We start from the raw sequence: 12,987 nt of genomic DNA, 5'->3' as shown, positions 1-12,987 counted from the left end.
GTCACTTAGGGTAGTACTCTCAAGAGCCATCCATGTTGTTGCAAATGGAAATATTTCATGTTTTTGTGGCTGAGTAGCATTCCACTGTCTATGTGTACCACATCTTTATCCAATTATTTGCCAAAGGACTCTTGGTTTGTTCCCATGTCTTGCTATTGTAAATCAAGCTTCAGTGAACATAGGTGTATGTATACCTTCATGAATAAGTGTTTTCAAATTTTCTAGGATTGCTGGTAGCATTGTTCTAAATACTTTGAAGAACTTCTATCCTGTTTTCCATAGTGGCTGTACCAATTTACATTGCCAAGAGCAGTGTAAAAGGGTTCCCTTTTCTCCACATCTTCTCCAAAATTTATTTCTTGTCTTAATTATAATAGCCATTCTAACAGGTATGAGGCAGTATCTCATTCCGCTTTTAATTTGCATTTCGTTTACAGCTATGTTGTTGATGTTGAGTATTTTCTCATAGATCTGTTGGACATTGGTATGTCTGTGTGTCTTCCTTGGCAAAATGTGTATTTGGGTCTTCTGCCCATTTTTTAAATCAGATTGTTTGTGATTGTTGAGTTGCATGAGTTTTTTATATGTTAATATTTTGGATATTAGTCCCTTATCATAGTATATAGTATGCAAATACCTTCTCCTATTCAGTTAGTTGCCTTTTTTTGTCGATGGTTTTTTTGTTGCTATTGTTGTGCAACTATAAAGTTTAATGTGGCCTTATTCATTTATTTTTGCTTGTATTTCTTTTGCCTTGTGGTCAAGTTCACAAAGACCCCACTGAGACCAAGGTCCTTACGTTTAGAGCCTATGTTTTCTTCTATGTATCTTACTGTTTCTGGTCTTATAGTCAAACGTTTAATTCATTTTGAGTTAATATTTGTATATGGTGTCAGCAGTCTAGTTTCCTTCTTTCGCCTGTACTTTCCAGTTCTACCACCACTATTTACTGAAGAAGCTTTGCTTTCTCTATTGTATATTCTTGGCCTCTTCGTCAAAAATTAGTTGCTGATGTATCTGTGGGTTTATTTATCTCAATTGTTTCATTGGTCAGTGTGTCTGTTTTTTCTGCTAATACCATACTGTGACATCAGGGTATGTGGGATCTTCATCTTTGTTCTTATTCCTCAGGATTGCTTTGGCTCTTTGGGGTGTTTTGAGGTTTCACACAAATTTGAGGGTTTTTTGTTCTATTTCTGTGAGAAACACCATTGGTATTTTGGTAGGGATTATATTAAATCTAGATATCCCTTTAGATAATATGCTCATTTTAACAATGTTATTTCTTCCAGTCCATGAACACAGAATAGCTTTCCATTTCATTATTTTTTCTTCAGTTTCTTTCAACAAATATCTTGAAGTTTTTAGTGTACAGGTCCTTTACCTCTTTTGTTAAATTTATTCTTAGAGATTTTATTCTTTTATTTTTTTGCAGTTGTAAGTACATTTTGCTGTTAATATATAGGAATACAACAGGTCTTTTATATTGACTTTGTATCCTGAAGCTTTCCTGTGTTTGTTTATTGTTTCTCACAGCTTTTGGGGGGGGGGGGCGGTGAAGTCTTTAAGGTTTTTTTTATAAATAGAATCATGTCATCAGCAAATAGACCGTTTTATTTCTTCACTCCCAATTTGGATGCCTTTTATTTCTTTCGTTTGACTAATGGCATTGGCTAGTGCTTCTACTACTATCTCCAATAGCAGTGATGAGAGTGGGCATCCTTGTCTTGTTCCTGATCTTAAAAGAAATGCTTTAGGCTTTTCACCATTGAGTATGACGTTAACTGAAAGTTTTGTCATATATGGCTTTTATTGTGTTGAGGTTCTTTCTTTCTATACCCATTTTATTGAGGGTTTTTTAAAAACATATGTTCTATTTCAACAATTGCTTTTTCTGCATGTCATGATTTTTATCTGTTTGTTAGTGTGGTGTATTGTACTGATTGATTTGCATATGTTGAACCATCCTCATGTCCCTGGAGTGAACCCCACTTAATTGTGGTGTATTATTTTTTAAATGTATTCTTGTATTCAATTTGCTAGGATTTTGCTTAGGATTTTTGTATCTGTATTCATCAGAGATATTGGTCTGTAGTTTTCTAGTGTTATCCTTGCCAGGTTTTGGTAGCAGGGTTATGATGGCTTCATAAAATATTATGGAAGTATTGCTTCTTCAATTGATTCTTCCAAAATTGATTCTTCAGTTTTTGGAAGAGTTTGAGAAGGATAGGTATCAAATCTTTGAATGATTGGTAGAATTCACAAGTAAAGCAATTTCCTGGACATATTTTTTTTGGGGGGTGGGAGGGTCTTGATGGTTGTTTCAATTTCTTCATTGTAGATTGGTCTAGTTAGATTTTCCATTTCTTCATGACTCATTGTAGGAAGGCTATATATTTCTAGGAACTTCTCCATTTCTTCTAGGTTATTGAATTATGTGGTATATAATCTTTCATAATATTTTAGTATGATCCTTTGTATATCTGTGGTGTTTGTGGTGTCTCTTTCATTTCTGATTTTGTTTATGAGTATTTTCTCTTTTTTTCCTTATAGTCTAGCCAGGGGTGTGTCAATTTTATTAATCTTCTCAAAGAACCAGCTGTTTGTTGCATTAATTTTTGTACAGTCTTTTTGTTCTCTATTTTATTCAATTCTGCTCTAATTTTTATTACTTCCTTTCTTCTGCTGACTTAAGATTGCTTTTGTTATTTAAGATCTAATGTTAGATTTATTTGAGATTTTTCTTGTTTTTTGAAATAGGCCTGTAATGATCTAAACTTCCCTCTTATTACTGCTTTTGCTGCATCCCAGAAGTTTTGATAATGTCATACTGTTGTTCTCATTTGACTCTATATATCTTTTGATCCCACTTTTTACTTCTTCTTTGACCCAGTCATTTTTTAGTACTATGTTGTTTAATCTCCACATGTTTCTATGTTTCTTTACTTCCTTTTTGCAGTTGATTTCTAATTTCCAAGCATTGCGGTCAGAGAATATGCTTGGTATGATTTCATTCTTCTTGAACTTGTTGAGGCTGGTTTTGTGACCCAACATATGTTCTCTCCTTGAGAATATTCCATGTGCACTGCAAAATAATGTATAATCTGATATTCTGGGATGAAACAATTGCCTCTTATCTTCATTTATCTGTACATGTTCAGTCCTTTTCCTTCTCTTTTTTTATAATTTTGTTGTTACAAATTATTTTTTATGTTGTGCTTTCATTACCAAATTATAGTAGTTATTTTTAATGTCTCCTTTTCCCATATAACCTTTATGGTTATATGTGTTTAATACTTTTCTATGAAGTAGAGTTGCAATTTCCTGCTGCTTCTGTCTGTCTGCTAGTCGTGTTTCTCAAAGTTTTGTCTACTTTTGTCTTTTTATTTCCAGTAGAAGAGCTTCTTTCAACATTTTTTAAAAAAACAGGTCTTGGAGTGGTAAATTCACTCAGCTTCTGTTTGCCTGGGAAATCCTTTATTTCTCCATCATATCTAAAGTAAGCTTTGCTGGATGTATTATCCTTAGTCCATTTTTCCTTTCATTCAGTACTTTGAGTATTTTCTTCCACTCCTCCTTGGCTTGTAATGTTTCTACTGAAAAACATGATTATAATCTAATGGGGTTTCCTTTACAGATTACAATCTAATTTTTCCTTAGCTGACACGCAAATAATTTTTGTCATAAATTTTTGGCAGTTTGAATAAAATGTGTCTTGGAGTTCTTTTAACATTGATATAATTGTGTTCTATTAGCATTCCCTATTCTAAAGTCCACTTCTTTCCAAAGGCTGGGGAAATTCTCATCAATTATTTATTTGACTATGCTCTCTGTTTTCCTGCTTTTCGCCTTACCCATTATACTTACATTGTTCTTTCTAATGGAGTCAGATAGTTCTCATAGAGTTCTTTCCTAATTTTTATTAACTCTTCATTCTCTCTCTTCTTCCTCCTTGGTCATTTCTAGGTTTCTATCTCTGGGCTTGCATATTTTTCTTCCATCTCATTAGCTCTGTTTCTGAAGCTGCCTAATGCAATCCTCATCTCATTTATTGATTTCTTCAGCTCTAGAATTTGGTTTTTTATAGTTTCAATATCTTTGGTAAAGTACTCCTTCTGTTTATTAATTTTCTTCCCAGGCTCATTGAATTGCCTTTCTGAGTACTCTTGTATCACTGAGCTTCTTCCTAACTGCCATATTAAATTCTCTGTCATTTAAGTCACAATCTTCAATGACTTTGAGTTTGGCTTCTAGAGGCTGCATATTTTTTCTGTGCTCCCATACTACCTTGTGTGTTCATGGTATTTGATGGATGGTGTTTCTACCTTCACATTGAGGGTAATGAGCTCTTTTCTTGTTTACATACTGTTTTGCTGTCAATAATTCAGGTTGGTAGGTGGGACACATTTTTTGGTTTTCCAGTATATTGTGTTATAGCAGAAATTTTAGTTTTCTCTTACCTACACCATTTGCACCTCTGGGAATGCAGTGTAGCAGCATTACTTCAATTAAGGAAATGCCACATACCCACTGGGATGGTGGGTGTCTACTCTGTGACCAGCTTGCCTCAGTTACAGGACACTGCCATTGTGGTGGGGGCATGTGGTGGATAGTGGAGTGGTGGGTAGTGGAGAACTGGTGTGTGAACTCCCAGCACTACCTCTCTTTTAGTGATGTTCCCTGGCCCTGCTGTGTTTTGGGAGGTGTCTGCATTACCTCTACCAGGCTCTGTCAAGATGGGTGTTGGTGGTGGGGTGGGGGGAAGTCACAATTTCCTGGCACCATTGTCCTGTGTCAGGGGTGTCCAACCTATGGCCCACAGGCCCAATGTGGCCCAATACAAAACCTTAAATTTACTTAAAACCTTTTTTTTGCTCATCAGTTTTTGTTAAGTGTTTGTGGATTTAATGTGTGGCCCAAGGCAACTCTTCTTCTTCTAGTGTGGCCCAGAGACACCAAAAGGGGTTGGTTGGACACCCCTGGTTCACAATCTGACTCTATGGGGTTGGGTGGGGCAAGGGAGGCAAGGTTATGATCTTGCAGCCTCCCTCCCCCAGCAATGGCTGTTGGTACCTCTTAATTGCCTAGGCCTTGTCAGCTTTCTTTACTAGCTCTTCTGGGATGTGTGGGGCCAGGGAGGCAAGTTTCCCTTTGTGGCTCCACCCCCATTCCAGGAATGGCTGTTGGCAGTGCCATGTTAAGGTTCCCAGCAACCTACCTCTACTAGGATCTATTGCAATGAAGAAGGGAAAGCAAGATGCTTTTTCTCGGGGACTGCTGCTCCTTCCCCTCTTATAATCCAGGCTGTAGTGTGAGAGCTGTAGCCCCACTCTCCCCACTGCTACTAAGCTTACTGGAGTCTCAGTGGGCACTAAACTGTATCTGTGGCAACTACTGCTATCTTTCTCTACCTCCCCTACTCATTCCAACCTGCCCACCATCAGATGTTCAAATGTGTTGATCATTTAGGCATATTTGTGTGTTGAACAGGTGATCTTTTATACAATTATAGTTGTCTAGTACATTTAAGGGGAGAAAGAAAGGAGTCTTCTCACTCCTGTGACGCTGATGGACCTTTTATCTTTTAGAAGTCAGCATATGAAATCCCTGTAGAAGGTGCCTTGAGCTCAATGGTAATCTACCTTGATAAGCCACCCTGAGCAGATCCTTTCCAGGAATGAGTGATAAGTTTCCCAGAGGAGAATCAGTATGCCTTTGAGGTGGAGGGGAGTGAGGAAACAGAGAGCTCACCAGAGTAAAGAAGGCTCTGGAAATTGGTAGATGTTATTAGGAGACTTACCACTTTCTCAGGTCATGAAAATGGAAATTTGAGGCAATCTTGTCTAGATGTAAAGGAAGCTCCCACTGGCATTCAAGATACTACTGTGTTCCATGTTTTTCTTGAGAGCATTCAACACCATGAGTCAGGAACCAAAGCTGTTTACTCATATGGTAGGCATCCATAGAAAGTCCATTGAACTACATGGCAGAATCAGCCCAATTAGAATGTTAGCCCAATTAGAATTTCACTGGATGTCATGTAAGATGATCTAAATTTTCTCCAGTGCCTTGAGCATGTGCTAGAAACTTAAAAGATTCATTTCAAAAGCTTAGATTCTGTTATCTGCCAACTTCAAAGCTGGAAAAAACATATCCTCCCAAGATGTGTAAATTAACTTTTGTTCTAGGGAATATAAAATCAAATCATAAACTCGTCACATAAGAGGAGCTGTGCCACTCATTTTTATTGATAAACATAGTAGGCAGCGGCAAGATGCAGGGCCTGGGCTGTCCATCTATGTCATTCAAACCTGGAGCTAATGCTAAACGTAGGAATCGCCTTATTCCACAGTCTTACTACTGATATCGAAGTGTTCTCTGGCCTCTGTCTTGCTTATATATATATAATCTTTCCCCCCAATAATATATAAGCTTCTTAAATACAAAGGCTACATTTTTAATTTCTTTAGTATTTCCCCTCTAATAAATTTCTGTCTGATGATTTTTAAATAATAATTGAGTTAGGTTTAATTTTAATCTATATGGATTAAAGGAATAAATGAAGGTTTTATAACAAACTAATTTTAAAATATTCTTAAATATCATTCTACAATTTTTACTACATTATAATGTGTGAATTCAGGAATACCTGAATTCCCCCATTGCAAGCATGTTTAAAAACACATCTTTGTCTTATATTTAAGATGCTAAGTCCCCTGTATTACTGTCATCAGACAGGACCATTATAGTATTTACTGATTTAGAAATCTTATTTAGGAAAGACATTTTGAAGGAAAAAAAAAACACTGTGAGATTAAATAATTTATTACCAGTGCTAAGATGAACACATATACTTGATACTCAATTTTATGCAGAACTTTAAAAAAATAGTTTTAATACAGTATCAAAATTTACACAAGTATTTTGTCAAAAGACCAGTGTTCCTTGTATTAGCTTCTGCAGGCACAAAAACTTATTTTAAATGTCTTCAATGTGTAGGAATACAACAATTTAAGGATGAAAGATTTCTAACAAAGAAGGTGTAAATATAGCAAGCAATTTTCTTTTACAGAATGGCAATATTTTGAAAATATAAAAGAAAGATAGGCTTAAATGGTAACCCAATTATGATAATAAGGTTATTCTACAGTAAACTAACTCAGATATTTTCTGAAAGCAGAAGGCTGGTTTTTCATCACAATAACATTTTAAAAGCGATAATGAAATTTTTCCACCAATGACAATTAATAAACTGTATAATGAGTCCATTTAAAGACAGAGTATCTGCTATGAAGCAAATGAGTAATATAGAAGAAATCTGAAAACTGGGGATTGTTGCATTCCTACTTTTATAACTTAAACTACAGTAAAAACAGCATTCTGTCACAGGCCTCTTGCACATTCATACAGGAAATTATCACTGCATTTGAATAAACACAAAATACCTATCATAGCATTTCCAGTACACACAGCCTAATATTATATATACCAAAAATAAGAAATAAACTAAGCAAAGCTAGCACACCTCTTTTTCAGACCTCAAGCAATCTGAACAAAGCTTTGAGCCTCAATAATGAAGGACATGCGTCAGGTTCATAAAACATCAGATAGCTGCTGTAGTCAAAGAGCTTTTCATAAATGCAGTGCAGTATTTTAAAGTTACATGAAGTTTATTAAATATAATAGCATGTCTAGAAACTAAATTGTAGAAATTGACATCTCACAGCTGAAAACACTTAGAAAAATGACGTTTGCTTGTTCTTTCATTGAAATTGTTGGTATTACCATGAGTGAATATGGAGGTTGACATGTGCCCAAGATGTGTCTTCATGAAAAATACAGCAAGATTAAAAGAAAAATATATATTTATTTTGATCATTTGAAATAAAAGGTACTCTCTGATAAGCACTCTACAAAGTCTTGCTACCACAGCTGGTAAGAAGAATTCACATGGTATTTTAGCACCTCAAAACTAAAAAAAAAAAAAAGAAAAAAAAAATCCCAGAAACCTAATCTTACCTTGCATCTAAATTATGCATCAGGAACTAGTATTTTGTTGACTAAAATATAAGAAATAGGTACTCAACTCTCAAACTTGGGAAGCTGGAAGATACCTCTTCTTTAATACAATGTGGTAGAAAACTCTCACCTTTAAATGCAATGCGTCAACTCAATCAAACCCGCAGATGCTCTACTGCGCTCTTCCAATCATGCGTGTTTCCCAATTACAATCTTAGATCTCAGGAGTCAAAAACGTTTTAGTTCTCATGAAAATATCGGTACCAAAATGGTGATTTTCAAAGCTACCTTGTTTGAAATTGACTGCTGTAGACATCAAAGCGAGAGACATAAAATACAGCTTTAGTTATACTAAAGGTTTTTAGAGGGGAAATATGTGCAATGTACAATCACTCCATGTTATTCCATGAGTTCAGGTTGGTGGAAATCCACTCCTTCCTTCGTCTTTTCTCTTGTTCTGGCAGTGGTGATCTCATGTTTGAAAGAGTGTTTCTCACATGGGTCCTTTGTACTGGTTTCCAGACAAATGCTGCCTAATTCCAGGACACGAACCTGCAGCATCTCCAAGTTTCCTCCACACAACCTTTAAAAAAGAAAAGCATCTTAATTGTCCTCTTCCACAAACAGATGGGCATCTATGAGAGGGCAAAGAGGAATGTGCAGACAAGAGACAAAATATCCACATGAATGAGTTCAAACACAAATGAAATAAAATGTGGTGCAAGCTTCTAAAGCGCAAGAACTACTCAGTTGATGGGACTTTGCTAGAAACCAGGGCCCAAATTAAAGAACGATGTGCCAACTTTAGTTGTATGAGTGATCCTGACCTCTGTCTGCACACTGTGCACCTGGGGAACCCTTGAACAGGAACTCCCACCCTCAGAGGTTGGCTGCATTGGTGGAGGTAAGGTGCAGGCATCTGTATTTTTTTAAAAGCTCCCAAGGTGATTCTAATGTGTATCTAGAATTAAGAACCACTAAGCAAAATCATCCTGGTTCCTATATTACACTTCTCTAACAAGGGATATCAAAGTGTTTAATCCACTAAGGAAAATGAAGAAGCTTTGATCTTGAGCTATTTAAGTCCTGAGCGGAGAGCTTTAAGGCCACTAGTAAATTTCCCTGCTTTTTCCTGCAGAATTGGGGCTTCAGTCATAAATTTTAGCAGCCAAACAGTACAACCTCTCAGATTAAGATTACCAAAACAGAAAGCAGGGAAAAGATGATAAGAATTAATTCAAGAATCAGTGAACTAGAGACAATTACAGCATGTTAAGATTTGGGCCACTTTAGAGGGACAACAGGAAAGGTGAGATTAAGAATAAAGGAAAACTACTGAATTCACCAATGACATACCAATGTAGTAACATTGTTACTGAGTGTACACACACACACACAGTAACAGTCATAACCCTCCTAGAGGGTTTCACTATAAATATTATGTTCAGATTGATTAATTCCACAGGAATTTACATGGCTATAACATGAACACAAACCAGTTGCTTCTTCAGTGATTCATAGACTGTGCTTCTTTGTTTTGTGTTTCTTTTCAAGAGAGTAGGGTGGACAAAAAAGAGTAGATACTCCAGAGAACCCAGTGAGAATAATACAGGGGTCTACTTCCATCTGTAAGCCAATGCAACTATTAGTCTCTATGTTTTAGCAGACACTACTATGTGGCAGAAATGTGCTGTCCTATTTGAAGAGAGTTGTAGTTATGGTCCTTAACTATTTGGAAAGGAATGTCATGGCTCTGCACAAGGGAATTAATAAACTGACTGTGAAGAGATACAAACATCTAATAGGAAGCCAAGATAGCACCCCTTTCTAGCCCTTAAATTGTAAATATGATAACATCTGTCCAGGATGCTTTAAACTAGTTTAGAAGCAGAGGATAAACTCATGACCACAAAGAATCACACATAAAAAGCATTAGATGATTACAACTCAAAATGCAACCCCTCTTCAAGTACTCAAATGTCAACTGCTGTGGGCTGTGTGGTAAAACAGAGCAGGCAGAACTCTGAAATGAGCCAGGGATGCTAAGAGTAGTGACCTATTAACTAAGAGAGAACAGGTTGGTGTCTGAGATTGTCCTAGATGACCCATTAGATATTTCAACTGTTCTCAGAGAATTTATGAGAGTCAAAGAGAGAATCTAAGATGAAACTATTAATGCAAAAAGACAGATTTACTGTTTCTTAGAAGGGAGTGTATTTATTTCTAAGAAATGACTTTTCTTTTTTTAGAAATTATTTTTCTTATTTATTTTTTTAAAAATTTTTTTATTGTTGTTCGATTACAGTTGTCTGCATTTTCTCCCCACCCCTCCACCCTACCCCAGCCAAACCCACCTCCCTCCCCTGCCTCCACCCTCCCCCTTGGTTATGTCCATGTGTCCTTTATAGTAGTTCCTGAAAACCCCTCTCCCCATTATCCCCTCCTTACTTTTCTTTATTCTCCAGTATTTACTTTGTGTTTTCAATGTTCGTATAATTTGTACTGGTGATTCAAATATTTTAAATCATTACTTTTTTCTCTTGGCTTGTAAGTAGTTCCCAAATATATGAGTGCCAATTGTCAAATTTGGGCTGGCTTGTATTTTTTTTTCAAGTAATGGTGATCAAAGACAAAAATGGACAGTTAGAGAAGGTTTCCTAGAGAACGTTTACAGACAAACAGGGAGGGCAAGCTTTGGCTTCAGGAAAGTATCTTCTGTAGGGAAAATCCACAATACCAGTGCATGTGGCCTTTTGAAGCATTTTTGGAAATACAGGAAAACAAAAAGATCAATATAAACTAATCAAGATAGAATTCATTAGTAGGTCTCTTCTGTGATTAAGAAGGAAATTTTCTAATGTCTAGAAATCTTTTATCTAAAATTTTAAAAAGATGCAAGAAAAGAAACAATTGTGTAATTTTTTTACAGAATTTATGGCATTAAGCACAATGGAGATGTAAGATCCATTGCTTTTCATCCTTGAGGAGAGAAAATGGAAGTCCCCAGATTTACTACACTTGGGAAAGTGGAGAGACCTAGTCCTCATAGGATACCTAGGTATACTGCTGCTCATTTGAGAGTAATTACAGCAAATATTGGGTTGGCCAAAAAGTCCATTTAGGTTTTTTCCTTAAAATAAAAGACATATATTTCATTTTCACCAAAAACTTTATTGATTTGGATATTTTGAGTGTGTTGGCTATCTCCTGCTATTGGCTTCTAGTTGGTAGATACCAGGGATGATGCTAAACATCTTCCAATGCATGAGACAGCCCCACAGCAAAGAATTATTTGGCCAAAATGTCAATAGTACCAAGAAATTTCGCAAACCATTTTTGAAACATTTGATCAGTCACAGAACCTTCTCCATACATTGCACAAAACTTTATTTTTTTGCATTTCAGTTGCATTTTTACCTTTCTTGAAATAATAAAGCATAGTATGCTAAAAATATCGCATATTTTCTTTCATCTTCAATATTAAAATGGCTGCACAAAAGTTCACCAATTTTGGCGCTCTTTTTATGCATGCTGACATGACAGCTGTCACAACAATCTAACAATTGTTTCGAATGAAGTCAAAGACAACTAAGCACTACTATAGCCATCATATGGAAAAAATGTAATGGGCTTTTTGGCCAACCCAATAACTTAATTAGGGTAATTAACAAATTTCAGGATCTTCATTTCTTCAAACACAAAATGTGAGTGTGGGGGGCTCTTACCCAGTAGTTCCTATCCAAATTGCCCGTGGTCTGGGGTGATACCCAGACACCTGAATTATAAAGGAGCTCACATACTACTCTTTGGAGACCCACCAGGGGATGACCTCTACGGCCACCTCTAGCTCCACAATTCCTCATGCCTGAACTTTCTCATTCCGCAGTCAGAAGAAGATAAGCAGCAGGCAATCCTAAATTTCTCAGGGGGAAATAATTCAAATTGAAAACCTCAAGGACAAGCTGAGAAGCTACAGAAGGTAAACAGTGATGCATTTAGGCAAGCATGCCATCTAAAACTAATGACCTTTTGAAACAGACAAAAACATATGCAGGAAAGAAAAAAATATAACTTGGAAAGGGTTGCAAAAGAAAAATAGCCACAACACAAACAAGCAGGAAACAAAAATGCTTTCCCCAGCACATATAAAATGCCCATGAGACTTTGTAACACTTACTGGATTCCAAGAAGACCTCAAAGAGATTGATAAATGTCTTAGTATATCAGGTCCTAATAGCCTAAAGCTTAAGGGTATTTCTAAGCAATTTTTATATCCTAATGGACAAAGAATGTAAGGATAAAAGTACAATCTATATATAGCCAATTAAATTGAGTGATTAATATAATCTTCCATGATTTTTTGCTCTTAATATGTTCTTCTACAATATTATATTTCCATTTAGCTTTTAATAAGATTCACAATTATACTCTTGATTAAATGATACATCCATGCATATTATTGAAATAATTAAAATTTAGTCAGATTAATAAAATTCAAAGCACATAATGATCACGTAGGATACCTATCATGAAAATAGCATGTCAGTTTCTACTGCATTCCTCTGACTTCATAGATAGTGTCTACGTGTCCATCTCCTGTTACTGTATTCTGAGCTTGTGTCAATGACTGAAAGGTAAAGATACTACTGCGCATGACATGAAGCATACGTAGCATAGGCATAAAGAAACTAGCAAATATTACCTGCTAAGAAGGTGATTTTCCCCCAAGTACAGTTACAAATAAACCCAAAGAAGTCTGTTTCCTTTACTGCAAGTTTTTAAACACTGATCTTTAAGAAACTTCTCAACAGTATAAAACAGAAACCCATTTATTAGATCAAAACTGGTAACACATTTTAGACAATAATATTTAGAAAGTTTCATAATTCTGAAATATATTGCCTGATTATTGCTTACCTGAAATATTTTATAACATGATTGTGTTAACAAAACTGCAATAAAATATAC

The 12,987-nt window shown here is 35.9% G+C and overlaps 1 protein-coding gene across 5 annotated transcripts in view; it reads right to left on the bottom strand.

Moving 5' to 3' along the window:
- Positions 1-7,241: 7,241 nt before the first annotated feature.
- Positions 7,242-12,987, bottom strand: part of CCDC85A (coiled-coil domain containing 85A) — a 166,455-nt gene continuing 160,709 nt past the window's right edge. For 4 of the 5 annotated variants that reach the window (XM_024553052.4, XM_024553053.4, XM_053925330.2 and 1 more), the window contains one exon: positions 7,242-8,602. In XM_024553052.4, the coding sequence (XP_024408820.2) occupies positions 8,513-8,602 (90 nt within the window). In that variant the 3' untranslated portion in view covers positions 7,242-8,512. The remainder of the gene's footprint in view (positions 8,603-12,987) is intronic. The other variant, XM_024553055.4, reaches the window with a different exon arrangement.

This window comes from Desmodus rotundus, chromosome 5 (assembly GCF_022682495.2).
Source record: "Desmodus rotundus isolate HL8 chromosome 5, HLdesRot8A.1, whole genome shotgun sequence".
In the NCBI taxonomy this organism is placed as follows: domain Eukaryota; kingdom Metazoa; phylum Chordata; class Mammalia; order Chiroptera; family Phyllostomidae; genus Desmodus; species Desmodus rotundus.
The sequence above is the reverse complement of the archived record's forward strand: the minus strand, read 5'-3'. Positions and strand labels throughout refer to the sequence as shown.